The sequence below is a fragment of the Mycetomoellerius zeteki genome, unplaced genomic scaffold (genome assembly GCF_001594055.1).
Source record: "Mycetomoellerius zeteki isolate Tzet28-1 unplaced genomic scaffold, Tzet1.0 scaffold228, whole genome shotgun sequence".
In the NCBI taxonomy this organism is placed as follows: Eukaryota; Metazoa; Arthropoda; class Insecta; order Hymenoptera; family Formicidae; genus Mycetomoellerius; species Mycetomoellerius zeteki.
In genome coordinates, this window is record NW_017257203.1 from 1,948,358 (window position 1) to 1,975,175 (window position 26,818).

General features: G+C 37.3%; 2 protein-coding genes across 11 annotated transcripts; one reads left to right on the plus strand and one right to left on the minus strand.

Annotated features, from left to right (window-relative positions):
• Positions 1–1,535: 1,535 nt before the first annotated feature.
• LOC108723263 (adenosylhomocysteinase 2) lies at positions 1,536–10,132 on the minus strand. 6 transcript variants are annotated; one of them, XM_018448843.1, is made up of 12 exons: positions 9,582–10,132; positions 8,761–8,989; positions 6,870–6,917; positions 6,309–6,393; positions 5,791–5,984; positions 5,313–5,637; positions 4,963–5,113; positions 4,708–4,860; positions 4,450–4,615; positions 4,056–4,302; positions 3,669–3,789; positions 1,536–2,545 (listed from the first exon to the last, which is right to left on the minus strand). In XM_018448843.1, the coding sequence occupies exons 1-12, from the start codon at positions 9,671–9,673 to the stop codon at positions 2,407–2,409; spliced, it is 1,950 nt and encodes a 649-aa protein (XP_018304345.1). In that variant the 5' UTR covers positions 9,674–10,132; the 3' UTR covers positions 1,536–2,406. The 6 variants fall into 6 exon arrangements, with proteins under 6 accessions (XP_018304345.1, XP_018304348.1, XP_018304346.1 ...); XM_018448846.1 differs by having other exon boundaries at positions 9,957–10,130; XM_018448844.1 differs by having other exon boundaries at positions 5,791–5,972; positions 9,582–9,751.
• RhoGAPp190 (Rho GTPase-activating protein 190) lies at positions 9,865–23,388 on the plus strand. 5 transcript variants are annotated; one of them, XM_018448832.1, is made up of 24 exons: positions 9,865–9,943; positions 12,439–13,096; positions 13,399–14,309; positions 14,390–14,599; positions 14,806–14,817; positions 15,289–15,475; positions 15,559–15,674; positions 15,786–15,938; positions 16,020–16,258; positions 16,338–16,539; positions 16,842–17,018; positions 17,099–17,350; positions 17,446–17,624; positions 17,696–17,879; positions 17,975–18,183; positions 18,277–18,690; positions 18,829–19,068; positions 19,170–19,358; positions 19,704–19,786; positions 19,866–20,247; positions 20,379–20,510; positions 20,674–20,724; positions 20,802–20,898; positions 21,030–21,228. In XM_018448832.1, the coding sequence occupies exons 2-24, from the start codon at positions 12,926–12,928 to the stop codon at positions 21,226–21,228; spliced, it is 4,989 nt and encodes a 1,662-aa protein (XP_018304334.1). In that variant the 5' UTR covers positions 9,865–9,943; positions 12,439–12,925. The 5 variants fall into 5 exon arrangements, with proteins under 5 accessions (XP_018304334.1, XP_018304338.1, XP_018304336.1 ...); XM_018448836.1 differs by having other exon boundaries at positions 17,993–18,183; XM_018448834.1 differs by lacking the exon at positions 14,806–14,817.
• Positions 23,389–26,818: the final 3,430 nt, after the last annotated feature.

The following is a 26,818-nucleotide window of genomic DNA, read 5'->3' on the forward strand; positions in this document are numbered from 1 at the left end:
GATATCTCAATATCTGCTTGCAAAATGGTGGAGCGTCGTTATGTGTTCCACATATACAAACGTGCAAATAGCACGTTGCATTCACATTTGATTTCATTCATCGTTCGGTATATAATGCGGATATGCTAAGATTGGCTCGCGTTTGCATATTCGATTATATTATGTCGAGCTTCGATCATACTTGCAAATTCATTTCAACCGCTTATTGATTTAATAATAGACTGCTCTACAGGATGTATCAATCACTCTGATCTAATTAATTTAATGACCGATACTTTATCGTCACGTGTCGAGCGCGATCAGTTTCTTGGAATATCAGAATGGCTGACGTTGCTCTCCTTGACTTAAGAAGATGAGTTACGCGAAACTGTCAAGTATTGTCTCCGTTTGTTTATTGAGGACGCGTCTCGTCTAAGTATATTCTTCTGAGTTCGATTTTTGTATCGAAAGACTACTTCATCTCTCTTTGCTTGCTTTAACTGTTATTTAATTGTCTTGAATTAAAGAAGGATTTACACAGATATCTCAAGGCGTGATTTGATAAGATAATGTATATACAGTAATATATATATTTATATTTATATAATTATATATAAAATATACGTAATTATATAAATATAAATATTTTTGATAAAATTATATATAATTATTTAACTATATATATGTACTATCATAATTATTTGAACAGACATTATTTTATATTTTACTCCGATTTTAAAAACTAAGTGTTCTATATATTATATACTGTTGTTAATATAGAAAATACTTTATTAAAATAATCGATATTATTTTTACTGTATATTGATTGTAATATTGTACATGTTCTAAATTTAAATTATTGAGACAACGTTTATTGAATTATCTCTAACTATCCTTAAATCAATGTTGCATTATATTTCCCAAAATAAAAGTGATCCACTATTAGAAAAGAATGTTGAAAAATACCCAATTACAGTTAATGTATACTTATACATACAACAAAAATAGTGTCAATTACTAAGTATGGAACATTAAGTTATGAGTATAACTCTAATTATCTGTGTTAACAACAGTATGAGATACTTACTTAGCTTTTAAAATCGGACTGACATGTAAAATGTCTGTCGTTCAAATAATTATAAGCAATATAGTATAGTATATTTATATATAATTAACACGTTGACTGCAATATTAATCATTTATGATCAGCGTTTTCGAAATTTTTTTATGCTTATCAGAAAATAAATTTAATGTAAAATTTTGAATAACATAGCTAGCTAAATGATAACATAAAAATGAATATTAGATATGAAGTTTTATTTAATTATATTACAATCATATATATTATTTTATCATTATATTTACGAAAAAGAAAATTTTATCATAATAATTAATATACAACGGTAAGGATATAAAAGTTACTGTAACGTGTTAATATATTTGTAATTATATAACATATTACATAATTAATATATATTTTAATTCTGACCGATACATATTATATATAAACTTTATATACATATGTATGCATATAATGCATATGCAACATACTCCTTCCTTGCTGGAATAAATGGCAGCGGTTTTCACGAGTCATCGATATAAGCTGTTTGTGTTGTACGCTAACAAGAATCTTCGAAGCAATGAAGAAGCAAAATAATGCTTCTCGTCTCGCATCGGTTTCCCATCGTGTCCAAAACGGAGGACGTCGGATCAGAGGACATCGTTGGGTTATCGCTCGAACATTCCACAAATTCTAGCTATATGTATACGCTACATATTTATTTAACGAAAGCTTTGGCCTCAGGTAAAAATATTGTCGTTATTGATTTTCCCTGTCCTAAACTTACTCTCGCCTACGCTTGTGCCACGCGCGACTTTATTTCTCGATTTGTTCCACGCTTCATAACGGAGACCTGAAATGCACTTATCCGTTCACAGATCACGTATTATCTTTATAAACTAAATATCAATTCGCGAATATTTCCTGAGCCTGTTTCGATTGCTTTTCTGGCGATGCTGATCCATCCTGAGATCGAGTCATGCCCTGATTCGTTTCGAGAATTTTTATTGGAACGGACTGCAACGAATCGAGAGACATTCTTACGCAATATGAAATTCAATGTGCTTTCGGTTAATATTGTCGATAATACGGACCGACGCGAAGCGGTTTTAACTCGTAATGCAGACCGACGCGAAGCGGTTTCATCTCGCAACTGTTATAAGAGGATGAGGGTGGTTCTAAGAAAGAATAATCTGATCAATTCTCTAAATGATAGGCGTTTATTTTGTTCCTAAACGTATGGATACGCAAATCATTCCTCGTGCCGTGCACGGGGGAGTAACAATAATAATCAGAGATTAACAGGCTGTAATCCACGATAGAGCTTATCGCCTCAATTCGTGTGTCGGTCCTCCCTCCTTAAATAATTATATACACGAGTTTTGCATTAGTCGCCTGCGAAACGCGGCTGATTTCCGCATCTTGCGGAAAACGGTTGATGTATAAATAGTCGCGGATGATGCATCGTTCATGGCGGGCAACGCGTCGCACATACAATTTTCGTTACTACAAGGACACAACAATATCATTGACTAACGTGCATCATCTGCACGCGCTAAGAAATCGTCAAACTTGTATACGTGTGTGAATTTGCGTGTAACGTTCGCGCGGGACGTTAAAAGAAAAATTGAAAGATGCAATGTTATAACTGTGAAAAAATTTTCGATCGAAAGGAAGCATTGAACTGGCCAAACAATATATTCTTGTTTAACTTTTAATGCTCTCGGTCTTTCTTTTAAACCCTGCGCAAGTCCATTATACAGATATCGTACGTATACAAGTCTCGCGTTACTATATTAAAACGTTTGCATCATTTATAAACTATAATGCTATAACTTACTGCAGGTAGTAACTAATGGACAGATACAATTTCAATTACCTCTTCGGTTTGCAAACTATACATGACTCGCATTTATATCTACAACAGTATTCAACCAACGGTTTTTCATGTGTGGGTTTACTGACGTGTACAATCTGGCAACATTTCAGAGAAAGCTTCTCTTTTTCCTCTTTTTTCCTTTGTTTAGCTTGACAAATGCAGGTTCTACACTCGCGCATTTTTAAGAAGGAAACTGTTACAAGAGTTAGTCGGATGTAAATTCCAGGACTAGACAGAGGGGTACACGTGTTAGAGAAAAGAAAAACGTCTTTGATATGTTGTTCAAAAAACTTCTGTTTCCTCAAATGCATTTTGTCCAATCCTGGTAATGGTTTCTAATATCGATTATTGGGTAACTGTTGGATCAGCGTGTTCAGTATAACATTATTAACGCATTCCTTGCGGATGATTAGCGATAACATAGCGGAATCACGTCGCGTGGATCTCTCTACGAAGGTTGAACCATAAATAAAAGTCTCTTATTGATTTTACGAAAGAGATGTCAGTGGAAAAAAAAGCCAGCTTCGGTATAAAGTCAAGGAAGGGTGGCTCGTTTTTTCTTTTTTTTTTTAATACTTGTGAAAGTGTGTAATGCTGAGTGAGTGTCGCACGTGCTAGTCAATGCCACATTACTCGTCCAATGGTTTTTTAGTAGCTGAAACAGATCCACAGTAGGTGGGTAACACAGGTAGACAAACACACACGATTGCTCAACCACACTCGTGCCAGAATCCGAAGCTTGATACTAACCGATAGTAATTAGGCTTGAATGGACCTGCTTTATTAAGACCCATATATTTTGCTTGTTCATCCGTCAATTCCGTCAGATGTGCGTCGAAAGTCGGTAAATGCAATGACGCTACATATTCATCTACAAATCATTACATCATACTTTTATCGTCTTACGATATATTTGAAAAAAAATTAAGTAAAAAATTAAGTATTCTAGTATCTTAAAAAATTGTTCTAAATAAGGAAAAGAATATAAAATCAAAGCCATGTTATTTTAATTGTTTCTAATTAATATTACTTTAATGAATAAAAATTGTTTTGAGACAATTAATCTTCGTTTTTCGCTTAACGTATACAACGTAAAGAAACTGTTGTATTAATATTAGCATCTATAGGTGTACTTACCCATTTTCTTCGGCAGCAAATAAACGTCGCTCTTGTATCGTCCTGGTGGCGCGTTAAATAGTTCGATGAGGGCTAACGCTTGGGTAGCGGCAGTAATTGACACCACAAAGGATGGAATACTCGAGCATGACAAATTCACTAAACGACCTTCTGCCAGCAGAACGATGCGCTTACCGTCCGGCCAAATAACATGGTCCACTTGCGATCTGACTTTTTCCCAAGTCAAATCGGGCGTGCGTAAACTGTTCTATTAAAAATAATATTTAAGGAGATTTAATCCTCAGTCTTCCTTCGCACAAATCATATCAAATCAATCGCTCGCGAATCGGATCGCTATAATTGTCCGTCGTTTAATCACACGCCGCGCGGGTAAAGAAGATAAATTGGGACATACGACGTCTATCTCCGTGTTGCTATGGCCCATGTTGCACACGACGCATCCGTTCTTCATCTTGTCCATGTGCTCGCGCGTGACCACATTTTTATTGCCCGTCGCTGTAATAACAATGTCTACATTTCGAATGACTTCATTGAGCTTCATCACTCTGAAGCCGTCCATGCTGTAATGCGACAACACATATGTATAGGATTTCTATCTGACTCAGCGGACGATCTGGTTGCGGAAATGAATAGCTCGGCAAGCGCGCCTTACCTGGCCTGCAAGGCGCATATGGGATCGATCTCGGTGATATACACGATGCAGCCTAAGCCTTTGAGAGCTTGACAGCATCCCTTCCCGACTTCTCCATAACCGCATATTACAACTTGCTTCCCTCCAAACATGATGTCAGTGGATCTTTTTAAACTATAAGCAATAAATTCGATAAGTGCTGAAAACTAATAAGCGTCATATTCAGAATAAATCCATTCGAGATTTCCTTAGCAAGGAGGCTATACATAAACTCACCTATCAATGATGCTCTCGCGGCAACTATAGAGATTATCGAATTTCGTTTTAGTCACACTATCATTCACATTCATCGCAGGAACAGACAATTTTCCTGCTTTTGACAACTGATATAATCTATGTACACCTGTGACGCTCTCCTCGACAATTCCTAGAAGAACATATTTTTACTATTTTACTCATCCATAAATCAAATATCAAGAGAATTATTTATGGTCGAAAGAATATTAATTTTTGTTAATTATTACTGCTATTAAATTATGACTTTCTGATGTCAAGAATCTTTTTTAACGTGCGCAAGCTACAATAAATTGTAATGTTAAGACTAGGCAACATGGAACAGGATAAACCTTGGATCATTTTGAACATGGCGTTGTATTTCTTGAGCATCAAGTGAGTAGCATCACCGCCGTCATCCAGTATCATATTAGGCTGCCAATTTTCAGCCGCCACGCATTTATCGATGCACCACCAGAAATCCTCCTCGGTTTCGCCACGCCACGCGAACAACGGGAACCCGGCGTACGCCAACGCCGCGGCTACCTCGTTCTGTGTGGAATAAATGTTGCAAGCCGCCCATCGCACTTGCGCGCCGAGTTCCACCAGTGTTTCAATCAGAACGGCGGTCTGCGCGTTGATATGAGTGCATCCCACAATCTTGGCGTTTTTCAACGGCTATGCAAAGATATTAGTCAGATTTTTTTCTCTTTCTCTCGCAATCGAACGAGAATTTATCTAAAAACTGAATTTTTATTCTCCTTAAAAAGTATCCGAGCGTTAATGATCTTTGTTGTTATCAAAGAGAAAGCGATGCTTTGAGAGGTATACCTTGTCGTCCGCCGCGCGTTTCCGCAAAGCCATGATTCCCGGCATCTCCTGCTCGGCGATCTCGATCTCTCTGCGGCCGAAGGCTTGCTGATTGATGTTACGCACGCAGAAATCCGTGAAACCCTTCTCTGTCTTCTGGATCTTCTCGCGCGGTGAGACATCATCCTCGTCGGACGAGCTTCCTGTATAAGAGGCTAAGGTAGCGCCAGGTGCCGAAAAACGTCGATTATTAGTACCACATTGAGGTGCAGATGCAGATTATCCTAACGGAGCGACTGATGCAATTGCTATGTCCGTGTTATTAGGACGATTGCTAATTCTAAACAATTATGGTGATAAAACCCACGAGCGATATGTGACGCTTTAAACGTTGGGGCTTGCGATTAAAATACAAACTGATGTTAGAAGATGATATTAATACAGAGGTGAGCTACAAAATGTTTCTTCCTTCGACAAGCAAAATACACAGAGTTCTACAATTATCATACTTTGCTACGTCGTGTCTAGATCATTCGTACCAGAACTGTAACTGTCGGTGCTGCTAGCTGACAAGGAGCGGCTCCGGTAGCGACTGGACTTCTTCAATGCTCCAGACTTGGAGTCCTAGAAATTGAAAAGTACAGTCAAGTTCAATGGGCCACGAACGAGTCTCTCTTTTCTAAGGGGCTGCGAAATGCATTGAGAGAAATTACAAACTGAAAGAGTGCGCATGAAGCTAGTTTGTTGTGCTGAATGTACACAGATCAATACAGACGATTAATCTGTTAAAAAATACTACTTTATCTCTTCACGTCATTATGCATGATGAAATTTCAACAATGTCTCAAGTAGGACTATTTGCTCTCTTGGAGTGCAAAATAATGATAAAGTAAGACGTGAGAAGCTCTAATTACATTCGCTAATCGTCCCATTAGTCTGTGTTATCTAATCGATAAGTGAGAACGGCAAATTTGATCAGCACACACATTTATATGGCGGAAAAGTTAAGGCAGCCCTGCAAGGAAATAGCGAGGATCATTCTATGGCATTGGGAGTACAGATTTACTGTGTTTTTTATACACATATATATTCTTACTTACTAATTTTGTTCTCGCGCCGTGAAAGGCATTATTTGATGCCTCTAGGCTCTGAAATCACAACAACCACCATTTCATCATTCAAATGCATCAAAGTGTCCGCAATACAGTCCGTAGCTTGGTACAAAGCTCCCAAAGGTTTTCATACTTGTGCATAATATAGGTATTTTTACGACAACACTCAATTCTTCACACTTTATTTCCGTATCTTGCACAATTCTTTTATATCGAGTAAAACGATTTCAAATCACAAATCAGCATAATGATTGATCATTATGAGACAGAAATTGTAAAGTACTCTATGAATGTACAGAGTGATTTAAAAGATTACTATCAAAATTAAGGAAACGTATAGAAGAGTTGAAATAAAATAACTTTCAAACCGATGTTGTTCAAAATGAACAATGTTCAATGTTATTCAAAACCATGTTATTCGAAATAATCTTGAGTTTATAAACCTGTTCTTTTAAACTGAACTTCCTGTACAGTTCATATTTCTTTCTTTTCTTTCTACAAGAAAAAACAGGAAAGATGAACCAAGCAAGAAGTTTAACTTATCTTTTATCTAATTATAATCTTTGAATGTAGGAGACTCGGACAATGTATTAATGAAATAATCGTTGGAAAATTGTTCTACTTTGATCTCTCTATATGCTCTTTAACTTTGGCAATAAACTTTTGAATCATCTTTATAGAGGATTAGGTAAAAAACATTTGTTTCTAAATTTTGTTCCATTTACAATTTTGTACATCGGATCAGCTGGAACACCCTCAGACAACTTGAACTATTAGAAGCCGTTTCATGAATTACGTATGCTATCCCCTTTAATTATTCGTCGATTATTTTGTTTGCACTCGATACAATTCACGTGGTGCTAATTGTGCCACGCCTAAATGGTGTATCTAGGCTTACGAGCGATGCATGAGTGATTGGTACCGAACCTACGGACTACTGTGTGAATAATGCTCTATATGTGTAAAATAATATAAGCACTGTAAATGCCAAGTCATGGGCACTATCCATAACCGCATGCATTCACTTCTCAAGAGTTGCTCTTTCTCTCTATATATTTCTTTAATTAGTGGAAAAGGTAATAACGATTTGTTACATGTGCCTGGAACAACTGTTAAAGATATTTGCCTAGAGAAAGAGAACATAGAGTGTTATTCTGGTGCATTAAGAGTAATGCTGAACAGTTTCGATCATGTCCTTGCAGATTAAGCAAGCTTCTGTTAGATCTTTGTTTATTTTTGTCCTAGGTAAAATAAATAAAGCGCCCTTAAGTTATTCAACCCAATAATTTACTTAATAAATGACAAAATGCGGAAAGGAGCAAGAGGAAACTTGTTCCAATCACAGCTGCCAAGTATCCCGGGTAAGCAAATATAGACAGCTCTTAACCAACGCCCATTCATCAATGAACGAAATAACAATTAATGCCATGTGTCCAATTACGTAAGAGCCACATGTGGTCACAAGACTTCAAAGGGTTGGGCGAGACGAAAGAAACACAGGTGAGGAACTGGTAATGAGAATGACAGAGACGGACGAGGGTAGAAGAAAAAGGGGAGATACGTAGGGAGAGAAAGAGAGAGAAAGAGAGACAGAGAATGAAAGAAAAATACGAAAAAACCAACGTAAATACGAGGGATAAAAAGAGACGAACGTCGAAACTTTTCATTTCTGCAGGGCGAGCGACACTCGATGCAGAAAGCAATTGTCGACGATGATGTTAAACGCGCGTTCTGGCCTCGTTCACCGATCGACTCCGTCGTGAGGACGGCGGCAAATATGACAGTTGTGACATACAACTGTCAAATTGACGCGAACGTCGCTCGGAGCGCGCGGGACGACACGAGATTTTAGGTTAGATTGAAGCCCGGCTCGATTTACCTTCATGCTGGACGCTGGATCGGTGATCGGGCCATCGGAGATCGTGCCTCTCGCCTCTTTCCCGGACGACGTGCTGTTCACACCGTCCCCGCTGTCGGCCATTTTTCGAATGCACGGCACGCGCGACATCACCCGAATCGGCCGCCAGGCGGCACTCCGTGCGGCCGCGCGCGGTTCAGGCTCGTAGCTACGTTCACGGTGCCCCGTCCGCGTCTTGTCCTGTGCGTCGCTGCAGTCAATATTTTAGACTACTTTGACTAAATTCGATCTTAAGGATGTATTACATTAATTTTTTTAACGAAAAAATTATGTATAAATGATAGATTTTTCTATATTGTATATGAAAATAATTAGGATAAATGAGAAAAATGTTACTCAAACTGTAAAATTCTTAAATATAAACATTGACTTTTAATGTTAAATATTGACTATATATATAATTTCTAATATAATAATAGTAAATAATGTTATTTTAGAAATTAAATTTTATTAGTGGCAAAAATATTCAAACCAACATATTTTTAATTTTACACTCGGAATTATTTGAGATTTATATTTAGGATTAGACAGATAAGTGCTATAAACAAAATAATAATTCTAATGATTAAAATATATATATTTTAATTATTAGAATAGTGATATAATAGTTCTCCTTCTCTACTTCACGGGGGAGAATGCCCCCTGAAATGCGTCCGGGCTTGACCACTGGCGAACGTACTGTTCAGGCGGAAAACATCGGCGGCCGCCGATGCGTGCCCACCCAGCAAGATGGCTCCTCTACGGGGCGACACTCGGTGTTTGACGTGAAGTTATTTACACACCTGGGATCTCGCGCCGTTCTCGGGGAGACGTGCACAGCCGTGTCGCTGCGTCGATGCGTCGCGGTGCCGCGCGTGCCTAGTGGTAGCGACATTTCGCGGTCGCGGGTGTCGCGCCAACGGTGGAAGTAACGTCACGTCGCAACGTCAAACTCCGTATCGTGCCGTGCTGCGCCGAGTCGGGCCGAGCCGGACGACGTACAATCGCCAGGGAGCGAGGTCGTCCCCAGGATCACGGCGACGACGGCAACCACAACGACGACGAGCGCGACCACGCGCCTATACGGCCGGGTTCCGTTGACGGTGGATCGAGTCAGCGCCCCCCCGAGGAGACAGCCCTTGTGCGCTTCCCCCTTACTACTCAGGTAGTACTCTTACCTCATCTCGTGTCCTCACCTCGTTGTGTTTTATATCCCGCGAAACGCGACAACAACGACGACGACGACGACGGAGACGGCAACGGCGACAGCAGTGGCGAGCGTCTCCTTGCGTCTCCTACCTCGTCGCTTCCCTTCCCCTTCCCGGATAACGTCCTCGGGGGAGAGACGGTAACTCCGTCATCGTCGTCGTCAGTTGTATACAGTGTATATCGATCTGTCGTAAACCTATCATTGAGACACGCTGGAGTAGGCGAAAATCGTTTAGAACTGTGAGATCTCGCGACAAGGGATTCGTTCGTATCCATTTGCACCCTCCTACGCACTCGGCCCGTCTCCCCCTTGCTACCCCGAAGTCGGATTACTGGTACCCATGCGTGGAGATGCGCGACCGACGTGGTGCTTGTCTTCCACCTCCCCCCCTTTCCCTCCGACCCTGGGATCGCGCGCTCCTTCTTTTCACGTGGGACGTAAAAAAGTGTGTAATGCCCATTTCTAACGCAGTTTAATTTAATCTCGATTCAATTAACTCTTTATCTAATTCTAAGAATTAGGGGTTAAAGTTGAACTGATGAAAGAGCTGAGATTAAAGTTAATCTACATTAATAGAAACGGGCACAACGCGATTTAAAGGGAAAGGACCTGCCAGATCGCGCACGGAACTTTCGCACGCTTTCATCAGAGACGTCTTTCTTTAGTTGCGCTTTCCATCAGTTTTTGCTCTCTCCCTCTCTTCCTCTTTTCCGATTGCCGAGGGAGAGAGTCTACTTATCCCGTTTCAGAATGCAGAAAGTGCAACGTGATACACGATGTCCGTTTCTACCAATGTAGATTAACTTTTAACCTCGGTTTAATTTACTCTTTTTTTTTCTATTTCTTCGAGCTGGAGAGAAGTGAAAAAAACGTAAATTAAACCGAGGTTGAAAGGTTTGGTAAAACATGAACGTGGGACGAGCAAAACTGTTAGATTTGTTCGTCCTAATTGCACTCTCTGCACCCCGCTCGTTTTCTCTCTCGCTTCCGCCAGACGTCGAGTGTACGTTCGCTTCGTACTCCAAACCTGCGAGAGTGTGGGAAAAAGTACAAGTAGAACGAGAGCCGGCTAACGCACGCGGACGTATTTCGCAACTACGGAAAAACGGAGTTCCTACTTCGACGAGTAAAGAAGAGCAGAACGTGGTAATCCGCTGTAATCTAAAAGGGAACAGAATATCGAGAATATTTCGCGTGCCGTGCTTGATTCCTCAGAAGTGAAAATCGTGAAGAGTTCCGTCGATCGCGGTTTATTTGTTGCTATCGATTGGGAAAGAATTGACTTGTTCGATGGACATCTGGCTTTCTCACAATTGTACCCATTGTCGATGCCTATTGATGCAATTAGCATGAAACCGAGCTATTGTGAATAGCTCTTTCAGCGTAATGTATGATTCATAGTTGTATTTTAAGAGGTACACGAGGCGGAGCATAAATCTGAGACGGTATACTAAAGTAGTTGTTACAGATTATGAAAGATAATTGATAAGAGAACTCTTTGAATTTACGCACAAATCTGAGATGGTGTGCTAAAATAATTGCTTTGAATTTGAAAAGGTGATTGACAAGTAAACTCTTTAAATTTGTGTACGTAAAACTCAAGATTTTGTACTAAAGTAGTTGTATTATAGATTATAAAAGCTAATTTATAAGGGAACTTTCTAAATGTGTACATAAGTCTGACATGGATCAAAATAATTGCTACGGATTATGAAAAACGATTGACAAGAGAATCTCTAAATTTATATAAACCTGGGATTTTATACTAAAGTAATTGTAGATTAAATAAGAGAGCTTTCTAAATTTGTAATAAAAAAACTTTCTAAAGTTATGATTCTAAACTGTAAATTTACTCAGACGATACTGTACGAGTATAAGTAGTTAATGCGAATTTGAAAAGATGGATTGATAACTCTCTAAATGTATGCGTGGGTCTAAACGGTGTACCAAAGTAGTTGTTAGAGATTATGAAGGATAATTGATAAAGAAACTTTCTAAATTTGTACGTAAATCTGAGACTGTACTAAAATAGCTGCTAGAGATTATGAAAGATGATTGATAAAGGAACTCTCTAAATGTATGCATAGGTCTGAAACGATATATGACTAAAGTAGTTGTTACAGATTATGAAGATACGAAGGATAATTGATACAGTAACTTTCTAAATTTATGTGTAAATCTGAGATTGTGTTTACTACACATTAAATAAAACTGTTAACAAGAGAGATACTAGAATAGTTGCTATAGATTATGAAAGATGATTGATAGAGAAACTCTCTTGTACGTAAATCTGAGATGTCTAAAGTAGTTATAGATTATAAAAAATAATTGAGAACTTTTAAAAATTGTGTATAAATCTGAGACTGTATTAAAATAGTTGCCATAGATTGTAAAGGACAATTGATATGGGAACTCTCTAAATGTATACGTTTTCTCTCATTTTTTTTCAGATACACAGTGCCATTCCAAAGAACCATTGCTCACAGCTGTGCTAAACTATAAACGCTATGCTTAACGATAGATAGTGTTTAAGGGTTTTCAAGCTCTGTGTTATTTATATTTAATAACGTAATACTATTAATCGCGTTTCTCTACCGTAAAAGCTTCACGATAGAGTAGAGATAATCGTACGGATGAGAAATTCGAAGGAAATCAGTCGCGCGTAGATGTTTGTACATAAAGCCCAAGATTCATCTTTGCGAGTAAGCGAATTGTGATTCAAATCGTTTAGAGATGTTACCAAAGGGAGATTGAACCAATTTTCTACGCAAAACTCTAGATTTGAAGGATAGAATATGACCAAAGGTATACAGACAAATCTGTATTGGTAGCAAACTTTTTCGATGGCATTTCGCTATGTCTTGAGGAACACTGTTTAAAAAGAAAGAAAAAGTTTATTTTGACATTTGCTACGAGCGATATCATCACGTGCTAAACATGGCGAGAAAAAGTGACAATGCAAAGAGCATCAACGTCGCGGTGGTCGGGCTTTCCGGCACGGAGAAGGACAAGGGACAGGTCGGCGTCGGCAAGTCGTGTCTGTGTAATCGCTTCATGCGTTCCATGAGCGATGACTACAACGTCGAGCATATTTCGGTGTTGTCGCAGGTATTTGCATCTCCTATACATCTCATTTCGTAATCGATTACGGAGATTTTAAATAGTAGAAATTATTGACACATTACACATTACAAGCATATGAATTTCTGTGAATTAGCTCTGTACAGATTTGCAAAATCCTTTTACATAGTTAAAATACGCAGAAAAAATATACGGACCAATTATGTAAACTTTACAATTCTATATAATCAATTTGGAAAAATTTATACATCTGCAATGTATCAATAATTCCTTTAGTTTAAGAGATCCTTTTCGTGTTTACGTTTCGATGATCAAACATTTTATTGCAGTCTGACTTCAGCGGACGTGTGGTGAACAATGACCACTTCCTGTATTGGGGTGAGGTGATGAAAACGGCGGAGGATGGGACGGAGTTTCAGTTTCAAGTTATAGAGCACACGGAATTTATAGACGATGCGTCGTTTCAGCCGTTCAAAGGCGGCAAAATGGAACCATATGCGAAGAGATGCGCTGCTACGAAGATTACAAGCGCGGAGAAGCTCATGTATATCTGTAAAAATCAGCTGGGCATAGAGAAAGAATACGAACAGAAAGTTCTACCTGACGGTAAATTGAACATTGACGGATTTTTGTGTGTGTTTGATGTGAGTCTCGTGCCGAATAGGGCAATAGAAAAGCAGGTTGAGATTGTGGCGAATATCTTGAACAATTTGATGAAGACGAAAAAGTCGATAGTACTGGTAACGACCAAGAACGACGATGCGAATGAGCAGTTTGTCAAAGAGGCCGAGAAGTTAATAATGCGCAAAGAATACAAGGGATCGATTTTAATCGTCGAAACTTCGGCGCACGAGAACATCAACGTGGATTTGGCGTTTATGATTCTGGCGCAGTTAATCGACAAGACGAAAATGCGCAGTAAAGTGATACCATTCTCGGAGGCAGCCAGAGCTAGGAAGGAACTCTTGGATGCATCGACGGAATCGTTACAGAGATTGATCCGAATACACGTAACCGATTATCGCGCCTTGTGGTCGCAAGCATCGAAGAAATTAGCGCAACTCAAAGAATTTTCCACCTTTGTAGAGTTATTCGGTATCGAATCGACGCAGAGATTATTCAGAAGGCATATTAAGAAGTTGAAAGACGAACAGATAGCGAAAAAAATACAGGGCTACTTAGATATGTTACCGGATATACTTCATGAAATTTGTCCAGATATATCGAATTTAATTAATGAGTAAGTTGATAATGCGAATAATAGTTTTTCTTTTCGTACAAAACCTTTTGCGAATTGATTATTGAGATGCCGTTTTGCAGAGAATGGTCGGCGGTGCAACAATACATAAAGACGCATCCTGATTTTGATCAATATTTCTACGAATGTCCCGAGGATATACCGTGGATCGATTGTGATTTTGGAGAAAACAACGGCACGAAAATTCCATACGATGTGCTGGAGACTCCCGAAGCGGAAACCGTATTTAAAAATCATATAAATGCTCTACAGCAAGAGCAACGGCGATTAGAGTAAGTTATTTTCACAGAACTGAATCCAGCCGCTTTAACAAATAAATATTGTAGAGACAAGTCCACATATGTTCTTCATAGAACTGATGAGTAACTAATTAATAATTAATTTATCATTTCATTTAATGGTCTAAAAATATTCTAATAATATTCGTATGCAATTTACTAATGCTTTGCTTTATTCTGGGTGGCGTTTCTTTGTGCAGACTTCCGAAAAGGTAATTTCTGCTTTTTTTACTTGCTTTTTTTCTTGGCGATATACTATATATATTTGAGTCAGAAATATTCTGTGATATTTACTGTACTAATATTGGTATAACGATTGTATAACAGGGCTTATATATTATGTAGAATGGTAGATTTTCAAAGTATTTGTGATCGGAAATCAATATTTGTCTCAGCATTTAATAAGCCAATTTACTTATAATGCATGAATTACAAAGATAATTCAAAAAAATTAAAGTCAAACAAAATATCTTTATTAAATTAATATATATATATATATTGTATATATTGCAGTGAATTATTAATTTCTATCGTATAAATATAACAGGCTTTTGTAATAATAAAATAAAAATAATAGTTAGGCACACTTAGACATGTTATTGTCATTTAACATTATGTTCTTGACATGTTCAATTATTATTTTAAAAAGTTCTTTTTTGTCAATTATAATCAATTTCCATTAGGTGGAAGAAACAATTTAAACAATTGTTGGAGGAAACTGGTTATGTTACGCCTGGAAAACACTTGTCTGAAGTTAGAGTTTTATTTATGGGTAGAGAATGCTTTGAGGAGCTTTCTCATCATGATTGTCAAGAAATTTATGATCAGCATCAAAAAGAAATTATTGAAAAAGCAAAGCACAATTTTCAAGTAAGATGTTTGGAATAAATACATTATTGTATTATATGTTACATACAGAATACATGCAATATCAGTACTATAATACGTTACAGGAATTATTGTTGGAACATGCTGATCTATTTTATCATTTCAAGAGTATAGCTCCATCGGGAACTATTACACAAGATGATATAAAAGAAATTACAGACGCATTATTGGATGATTTTAGGTATGTCATGTACTGGATATATTATATATTTTTAAATAAATTTTTCATTTCCGAATTTTAAATATAAAAAAATATTTTTGCATAAATCAACTTTAATTTTTATGCTTCTAGATACAAAGCATTAGATAGATTAGATCAAGATAGAAAGTTAATGTTGTTTCAACATTTGGGATTTGTACATTGTCCTATAAGGGAGCATTGTCCTGCATATCCCAATTGCATGGACGCACTTATAGAAAGAATACTCGGAACAAAAGCACACAGGTGAAGAAGTTAATATTTCGTCATGCATGATTATATAGTATGGAATTATTTCATAACACAACTCTGAAAACGTTCTAACAGACCTTCCTCATGGAATCACAGTAGTCAGTGGCAGTTAACGTCGGACAACAATCAATTAAATTTAGTTATACTTGGAAGTAACGGGCTAAGCGAAGAGTTTGCTCGCGAAATAAGGGCACAAACAGATGATGACGAAGTGGAAATAGATTGTCAACTCTACACTCTCGGATATCGCATCATAGACGGCGATGTCGGACTACCGCATAATTCCTTCACTACCTCCGATTTCATGCCGCATGGTAAATATCCTCCTGATTGCATCTCTGTATGTTGCAAAAATATTATCTACATACAATGGATGTGCCTTTCTCGTTCTAGGATCCTTTTGTATCTATTCGAATGAAGATTCATTCGAATATATTCGATCTTCTTTAGAGAAAACCTTGTTATCAAATCTAGAGCAAGAGGATAGACTACCATTTCAAGGATTGCCCATTGTAATAATGTTTATACCAGAAGCTAGTATTGATGAAATGGAGGCCATGAAGCTCAGAGAAGAGGGACAAAATCTCGCCGACAGGTATATTAATCCTTAGTACACATAATAATTTTCTCGTCTTTTACTACATATAATGAGTCGTTCGTGTCTAGATTAACTTTTATCTCTTTTATAAGTATACAAAAATGATTTAGTAATTCTTACATATACTTTAATGTATATTAAAAAAAGAAAAAGATAGAGACTATTATTTTATTAACTAGGTGCTTTTAATATTTTAAAGAGAAAAGAAATGTGCAGGACACATAACTCAATACTCAGTTAATTGTATTAATCACAAATTAAAATTTGTCGAGCGTGTAATAATCTTATCAATTTCGTAGTTTGCAGTGTCCGTTTATCGATGTCTGCATAGACGATCTGGAGCAAGAGAAGCACAAAAGGTTTCCGACTTCATTGGTAAAGGACGCTTTGCAACAACTTATACAATCCATAAATCACAGAGCTGGTTTTTTAAATATATATCAAAGCGTTATTGAATGTTTGGAGCCTGATATTAGGTAGATTATTAATCGTAATGTTTCCGTTTAATTAATTAATTTATATAGGTAGATATATATTATCTAACGTTTGATTTCAGAATAATAATGTGTATGTTCTGCGGCGATCCTTATTCAGTTGAGAACGTTCTTGGCCCTTTACTCAATCATCAATGCTGCTTTCTCAGTGGAGATAGATCTATAGTTTTGGAAACATTTTTGGGAGAATGTAAACGTAGAGTTGAAGTCATTATCTCGAGTTTTCACGGAGCCAATGCATTTAGAGATGAATTAGTACATGGTTTTATACTCGTCTATTCCACAAAGAGGAAAGCCTCTCTCGCGACTCTAAAGTATGTACTCGTAACATGCCGTTTACACATCCAAAAAAATTAATATTTTATTTTGCAGATATTTTTTTTATTATATATATTTTTTTGTCTTGTAGTGCTTTTTCCACCAATATACCAAATTTGCCAATACAAATAATGGCTGTGACTGATACTGGCGGTGCGAATGCTTTCTTCAGTAATGATTTAAGTCACCTACTTATCACAGAGGGAAACGCAATTGCGGATAAATTGGAGGCGCATTTCATGACATCCGCATCTAGTTGTCAACAAAAAAGTGAGAAACTCCAGTTTTTATTTCGGTATTTAGCAAACTCATTTCCTAACGCATCATTTTGTAATGTACAGCTGCGTTTTACACGCCCTTCTTCAAAGTGGTATGGGAGAAGAAACCGGAGATCGAGCAGGCGTTTAACATGGAGGAGCCAGGGAATTTGAATGATAGCGGAGAAGGCACCCTAGAATATTCGGCTTTACATCCAATGCCGCCACCGCGACATGAGAGCTATCACCTTCAAACACCGGATGACGGGTAACTATTCTAGAAGCGGTTTGCTGTAGCAAACCGAGCGTATAGATCTATTAACATCCAAATATATTTGTGACCCAAAGTCTAATGTCAAGCAGTATGTCTGTAACTTTCAGAAGCGGCTCCGAGTCGTACGAACAATTGACGCCCGATGGTGACCTAGGTGACACCGGTTTGACTGAACAATTCGCCGATCACAGAGCCACTCCAAGCGACGACAGTGACATTTACAGCCAGGTTGATTTCTATCGGGAAGAGAGGGAGAGAGATTTAATGAAAAATGAAGATATCACGAATAAACTGTCTGGTCAGTAATAGATGAAAGCAACTTATATCATGCAATGTCACAATGCGATTCTTCAATATTTGTCGAGGTATAATTTTTTTTTTCTTTGTATAGGTTGGGTAAAGGACACGTTCATGCGCCAAGACGGAGTTACTAACAGTTACTCGCACAGAGCTTTCACGACAGGTCGACGATATATCTCCCAGGCTAAGCCACGGCCGAAAGGCAACAGTCAGACCTTGAAACAACCCGGAAAAATTAATCTGAAAGACTTTTCCAATGTAACGGACGTTATAGCCAGAATGACGATCGGCGAGAAAGATGAGCACGGTCCAAAAATGACAATGGGTCACGCTCCTCTCGCCACTCCGGAACTGGTAGATCTCGGTTCTGAATACGCGCAGGTGAAAGACGTTGTTCCGAACATGTATTCCGCCTACGATGGTGATTATATGTACGCCTTGGTGCAAGATTCTATCGGCAACAATAAATCCAAGTTGCGTCACCGACGCGAAAAGGGACAACCATGTAAGATCTTGCCTTCTTATGTTAGAAATCTTTTAAACGCTAAATTTATGTACAATTATTCATAATTATTATGAATAATTGTACATAACACAAACACAATTATGAATAATTGTACATAACACATATACAAACACACAGCGTACAGCGATTCTGACTCGGAGTGGAGTTCCTTGGAGAGACAAAGAGCGACAGACATCTTGGGCAAGGGGAATAAAAAGCCATCGTCGCACAAACGAATACGCAAGAAACGCACTGCGATACCAGTCGCGACGCCAAAAGTGCCATCATTAGCCAGCATGGGTAGCGGGGATGGTATAGTCGGCCTCAACTATAACATGAAAGACGAGAAGAATTGGCGTGTTGATCCCGCAGAGAGAGGTAAAATTTTCTCCTCTTTCATATTTTTTTAAGTATATACAATTATAAATTCCTACATCTTGGGAATAGTGATATTTAGCGAAATATCTCTGTCTTTTCAGTATCTAGCGAAACACCCGATACTTCCGAATCGAGCGATCCGGAACATACTTCACGGTCCAGATCGAAACAATATAAATACGCAGCAGCTAGTCTGCGAAAAAGATTTTCCGGAAATTCTCTGCAACAGCAATACTTACAACATCCGTTTAATATGAAACATATGACGCAGGAGATGTTCAGCGCCTCTTGTAAGTAACGTGGTGAATTTTTATTTGATATTTATTGTTACAAGAGAGACTTATAAGATATTTTGTCGTGACTGATATAATTTATAATAATTATACAATTTGTAATAAAATATGATTAATGCAGAAAATTTTTTAATATAATTCGAATGAATTATTTAATACAACCTAAAGTTTCTAATTTAACGACAATCTGTACGTGCATGTAAAAAGCATATTACATTTTCGCTTAAATCGAGGCTTCTTAATTAAGTTTTGATTCTTTTTTTTTAATGTAACATGTTAATGTTTTCTATTAAGTTGCAGTGTCTTTACTTTCATTAACTTGCATGAAACTTATTATTTTAGCCAAGCACAGAGGTGAAAATACATTTCCAGATGATGAATCAAGTCTAGACGTTTCCTCGCCGCGTGAAATTAATTCTCCCAGTGTAAGTTTTTGTAGCATATATAATATAAATCGATATTGCAGAATGCGCATGTAATTAACTTGCATTGCTTGCTTTTTAGTTCGGTATATTGAATAAGTCGAAGGACAGCGATAAGTTAACTAGAAAGAAAGATAAACAAAAGGCAAAGGAGGACGAAAAGTTAGAGAAAAGAAGGCAAAAAGAGGAAAAACTTAAAAAGCATGCAGAGAAGGAGAAAGAGAGAGAAAAGAAGAAACAGGAGAAGATAAAACAGACCAAAGGTCCGGGGGGAACACCGATCTCGAGTCAATCACAGCAACCCTTGATTGAAGATTTTGCGCAGAGCGAAACGAATCGGATACCTTTGTTCCTCGAGAAGTGCGTTCGATTTATCGAAGACGAGGGTTTGGATTCGGAAGGGATATATAGGGTGCCCGGTAATCGTGCACACGTGGAATTACTTTTCCAAAAGTTCGAAGAAGGTATATTATTTGTTAAAAAGTTTATCTTAATTATATTTTCTATATTTTATTCTTTCCCTTTTTTAAATCAAATTTATGCTCCATTTTGTACGATAAATAACATGAATCTATCTTTTTTTTCTAACTCGTAGATGGTAATGTCGACATACATTCTTTGGATATTCCTGTAAATGCTGTCGCTACAGCCCTGAAAGACTTCTTTTCCAAGAGATTACCACCGCTTATTGATAAAGAACGCATGAGCGAATTGGAAGATATATCGGGTAAGTTTAATTTTGATTATAAAAATTTAAGCAATTTTTTTATAAAAATGATTTTAATTATTTTTAAAAGTTCTTAGATGTTTATTATATCATTAAACTTTCATTATAATTACTTTAACAAAAATCAAAGTATTTTTAAGCACATGTTATGCTAATATATCAGGTGCACGAGGTATTAGCAAACCTATGTCAGCGACTTGCATGAACATGGAAGGTTAGTACTTTTATTTCATAGATAATAGTCTTGTGACTCAAATTCAAATTAAATCCCAAAACTTGGAATGATTGCAGACCGAAGCGGGAGACTGTTAGCCTTGCGTATGATGCTCAACAAGTTAAATCCAGTAAACTTTGACGTTCTTAAATTTATCTTCCAGCACTTCGTGAAGTAAGTGAATATTATAAAGATATAATTGAAAAGCTAAATCTTTCATAGACATATTCTAATCGTACCTTTCGTACGTTTCTTTATCTTTATAATTTACATTTATATTATAACTTAAATTTATACGTCTTCAGAGTTGCGGAGAATTGTAAACTTAATAGTATGGACAGCAAGAACTTAGCGATTTGCTGGTGGCCTACGTTACTACCGATCGAGTTCAACGACCTCGGCAGATTTGAAGCTATGAGGCCGTACCTGGAAGACGTAGTCCAGACGATGATCGATCAGTATCCCTTCCTGTTCTGTGGTGAGGATGCTGTTGTGATGGTGTAGTGACGAAACGCGTTATTTAACTGTGCAGTGCAGAGTTCTCAACGTCCGTGCGAGACTGCAGTATTTCTTGTGGACAACGGTGGTAGAAGTAGCGCGTCCAGCCGAGACCTCGCAATAACGCGCCTGCTTCGTAAAATAACCCGAGATTTCTTTTATACGTTGTCGACAGTTGCGATACAGGCGTAAACGATTGGTCTCAAAATATAGTTTGTTAGTTATTAATATTAAACTTCGCTTTAGTACTCGTAATACAACTAATACAAGTCCCACGTAGATGCAACGTGGACGAACAAAGTCTATTTAAGTTTAGTCATTCGCATTCGTTCATTTCCGGAATGTGCGACAAGCAAGATTTTTCCTTGTGGAATCGATCGATTGATGGTCCTAAAATGATGGTTATTCGCGTGCGCGGATCAGATAATACAAAAATATTAAGAGTCAATCCATGTGTCATAACAGTATGCATGTATCATGTTGGATGTATCCAGAGCGATGTATTTATTGATATTGTATTAGGGATGTACGACTCGATATTTGATAATAGCGATTAGCTCTTTATAAGTAGTTATTAAGAAAGTAAGATCGATGTTGCTTTTTTTATTCGCTTTTTTTGCTCCGTCTTTCCGTTCTCTTTCTTCGTGTCTTCTTGTCCACATTGCCAAGAATGAAAGTGCTGAGCGCAAAGTAACGACATTAATGTAGTCTCGTTAAAGAGACTGTTATTAGTATTTAAAGGAGGGTGTGTCCAGCCCATATTTACAAAAGGTACGAAGCGTATATAAAACGAGATTTATCGTCAAATATTACATATTACATAGCAACGATATCAAAAATGCCAGAATTTTTAGCGTATTTCCTTTTGCCAATGCACAAATCGCTTCTCGAGTGTATTTACTTTTGCATTTCTATCGATTATCTCGTGCAAGAATTTTTAAACAGTTTTTATCCGCGTATCTGGGCTGAGCGAACTCAAACGACGATACAATCCGTATATTCATTCCGTCTAAAAAAAATGGTAAAGTAAAAACGAAAAAAAGAAACACGAAAAGCGTTACATGTAATTGCACAATGTCTTGACAAATAGCGTTAACATGCGTATGCGAAAGCAGGATAAAAAAAGGAGAAGTATTTCGTACACGCAACTCACACAGACACACATAAAAGTGGAATCGAAATAACTTAAGAAATATTTAGAGCTACGAACAATATTAAAGTTTCTTAAAACGGATATGTACATAGAATTTTAACGATTTAAGATATATACGAAGTTTGTAAGACAAGACATTAAATTCATAGACTTTTTTTCAAGAGTAAAAGAAGTCCGTTTTATGCAAGGAGCAGACGTTACTTCGTTCGTATCTTTGCAAAAAAAGAAACGCAGAAAGTATTTATTAGCACGCTACTATCGCGCATAAGGGATTCAGGACCGACGATTCAGTTAAATGAAAGAGAACTATCGTCTATCTTTTTATATTTAATCGGCCGCGCACACGTTAATTTATTTTTTTCGCTGTTCGCTTTGAATTCACATGAATCCGCGGATCCAGCGGGTCATTTTCATAGGTGTGCCATAACTTAAACTCGATGTTAACGATCGTAATGACAGATGTATGCCTTTTGGCGGCTCAACATTCGAAAGTAAGCGTGTCGTTTAATAGCCGACCGCGAGCGTTCGCGATCGCAGTGTATTGCCGAGAGATACTTAAATGTCGCCTCTGAATGTTGGAGCCATTATGAATAAAAGAAAAAAAAGGAACAGTACACACGCGCGCACACATAACACACATACACATACACTTTTGTAACCCGAAGATTAATCTCAAACATTCCTGTAAGGAACGTCGATGTTACTTTATAGTCTCGCGAGAGACGCGTTTCAATCGAACCGAGTTCGTAAAATTCATGAGAGAAATCTCGAGAGTCTCGCAAGAGAAAGAGATAAGAAAAGAAAAATCTTTTTATCGATCCTCGTGGGAAACGTGCGTCTCGCGAACTCAGCCGCTCTGTATTTGTAAGGAAATCGTTGTAACGATATTTCTATAATCGACGCGTCGCGAGGATGTGCGCGACGAGAGGAAAAAAGAAGGAACGGATCGTACATTCCCCATTTAGTCGTAAAGAAAGAAAAACAGATTTTATACATTCGTACGTACGTAATTGTATAAACGACGCGACCTATTCACGTCGACGACGATGATGAGTAAAGTGGCGCATGTCGGAATAGTTAGGAACGCTCGCTTGGGAGATTTCAGAGTTATCTTTGTCTATTCTACATGTTGTCTATTTCACGTGTGTCGAATAGATAATTGAGTTAGAGCACTTAAGAAATTTTTCTCCCTGAATTAGATTAATTTGCACCAACTATTTTGTTGTTTAAACCGTTTAAAGAATTAGACCAATATGCAACTGCTTGAAAAAAAATGAAGTCTTTCTATAATTTTTTTTAGAAAACTGATCATTTAAAGAAAAAGGATAGAAGACTGAACAAAATCGAACAAATCACTGAACAAATAACTAATTTTTTTACATTTATGCAGAAAACTTTGGGGGGGGGGACAAATTATAGAAATATTTTCTTATAGTACATTTTTATATTTTTATTTTAGTACAAGTAATGAATAATTTTTAATTATTTAGTACAATAAAATTAATAAAATTATATTTAAAATATTCTTTTTTATACACACACATCAAATACGATAAAGAACTCCATGATTGGTCAAAGTTAGATGTTTCGAATAATACATTATATATTCTTTTCATTAAATCAATTTATTCCAGATATGATTCTTTTTTATATTCTTCCAGCTTACCTAAATACTTCCGTGTGCTCATGCGCTTCAATATGCTTGTATAAAAATAATTCATTAATTTTTTGAATTTTGATGAGTTTTGAAACAAAGTTATCTTCAAAGTATCTGATATTTTTTTAATGAAAAAAATCGATCTTTTTTTCTTCTACACTGATCTAATTACTTTTTCTTCAAACTAATTACATTTCCGATCTACTAAATAGGGTCGTGATATCATGGAAATAAGTTTGAGAGATTTTATAGGATGCCTTGGTCTAATCCTTTAACAATTGCATATATCTATCTTAGCGTCAATAGATTGTCTCCGCTTTTCCGCGTTGTTAGAACTTCCTTTATATCGAAGTAACAATCTACGAGAGAAAAATACTGTAATTTTAATATTGTAATTTTCTAACTGGATTTTTTGTCAATTCATTGGTGCAACAAATCTACTATGCGTGTTTCGTATAATATTTCTCAAAAGTTTGCGATCATTTCTTGTACAATTATCGTTTATATATTCAGAAATTTAGCACAAATTATACGATTATATTGCGACGATTGAAGAGTGCGACAGTGGCTTAACTCATCTTTAAAAAAATCTCATGATTGAGGGAAGAGGAGAATTAAAGAATTGTATGCCAAATGCTATTTTATGATGAGACATCAATCACAAAAAACTTTCAAGTTGAAAATTGATTTAAGATATATGAGGGGTTAAAGCTCATTAAAGTGTTAGTTTTATACGCTTTGAAGTACGAATTTTTATGTCGATATAATAATTTAATTTAGATGCTTTTATCAATTCAAACAAACGTTCAATTCTATTTTGAAAACGAATATAATATTCTCCTTTAGACACTCTCAGTCATTATTGAGTAATTTTAGGAAATAAATAAATTTTAATAAATAAAAATTGTGAATAAGCTGAGGGTCACTGTTGCATCAAATCTTCCAACTGTGGTCTCACCTCGTCGCATTCTCGCATCCACGATGTAACGGTTAAGCAATAGCAAAGAAACGAATGTAGCGATTAAATATTCGAAGAAATATATATACTCGACGACGGGTACATGTAGTGATTGCGAGATTACCACGTTTCACGTCCTTCGCACAGCGTCATTCATCATCAACATCAACAACAATACCAACGTGAACGTCATTAACGTCGTCATCAACGTCATCGTCATCAACACCAACATCATCATCATCATTGTCGTCGTCGTTACCATCATCCCTGGATACGTATCCATCGAGCGTCTTCTCTCTTGCGAAGCCTAAGGAGGAAGAGAAAAATCACTTTTCTACGATACGTCCGTTAAGATTTTCGCTTGTCCTTTCTCGCTGTCCGAGGACGGCCCGACGGCGGCCGGTCTCCCCCGTCGAATATAACAGATCCTTAAATTATCGTAGCCTGTGATAAAGACGTAGGCGAAAATGGACCCCTTGCTTTTTCCCATTTTATTTATGGCATCGACTTGATGTACGAATGTATTATAGTTGTACAGTTGCATCGGGATGATGCGTGTCGTAAACCTCCCTGCTTTCCTTGCGTTTTTGCGCTTCTCTCCTTTCTTCTTTTTTATTGTTTCTTATTCGCGTTTCTCTTCCTTTATCGCTCGTCACCATTTTTTGTGAGCTTCACCCGTCCTCGAACGTCTTGTTTATTGTCCGTAGCCTTGATTAAATACTATGCGAGCACCCCTGAATCTACGGGCGGTGAATCGTGAAGAAATGTAGGAAACGCGCGAGAAACGGCTCTCAGTTACGCCGACATCGTTAATTTATTGCATAATAGCGATCGTACTTTTGTTTGATTGATAAAATAAAACGTGGGATCTCAATTTTCCTCGTTCACGAATCGAGAAATATTTGTGTGCCGATTTCTTTCAGCATGCTAGTTTAATCTTTTGCGATATTTTATATTTCGACCTGCATAATCAAACGCAAACGTATTTATAGCATTATATTTTTGTATTTCTTTTATGAAATAATATATTATTTGCTTTATTCTATCGAGTTTTATGGAGAATTCTTTTTTCCGGTCTCGTCTCTCTTCCGCGAGACCTACGTTTCTTCATGGGAATGTGAGCCGAACCGATGGTGTGTGAGTGCTTGAAGTATGTGAACTGAGAATTAATACTTGAGATTTGATAAAGATAGCGATAGCCTGTTAACCGCGAACTAATAATGAGAGAAACTCAATGAGAGAAAAAGTTGATAAGTAAAAATAAGTCAATCCCTTTTCTAATCAGTAGGAGAACGATCGAGATCGGATCTACGGTTTTATAAGAATCTTTGATAAATATTGGATTGCGGATAGCTGATAATTAAATAATAATAATAATAATATTTAATAGCCGTTTGTATCGAAGGTGGCTAACGAATATTGACCAAGATAGGACTGCTAATTTCTACCTTCGCTGAAATCTTTTCAAACGCCTTCAGTTTCGCGCACTGAAGATCCTGGCACTTCGGATCTGTTCTCTTTATCTGCGTCTTCTTTTCCCTCCCTTCCCTATCCCCTTCCCTCCTTTTCTCTTTGATATTAACGATATGTATTTATTTTGTTTCTCGCATGTGCAGCTGAAAAGAACAGATCTCCAGCTTCTCGTGATTTGACCTAAATAAAATGCGCGACAAATACACGTGCGAAGCGATGGAGAAGAAGTGCCATCGCAGTGCTGCTCGCAAAGTATCGATGCCGAAACTCGCGTCCGAATCGTCTCGCCGACGACGCAGAAAAATTTAGCCGATTCCTCGATTTCGGAAGACTTGTCACAAACGTGATAGCCCTC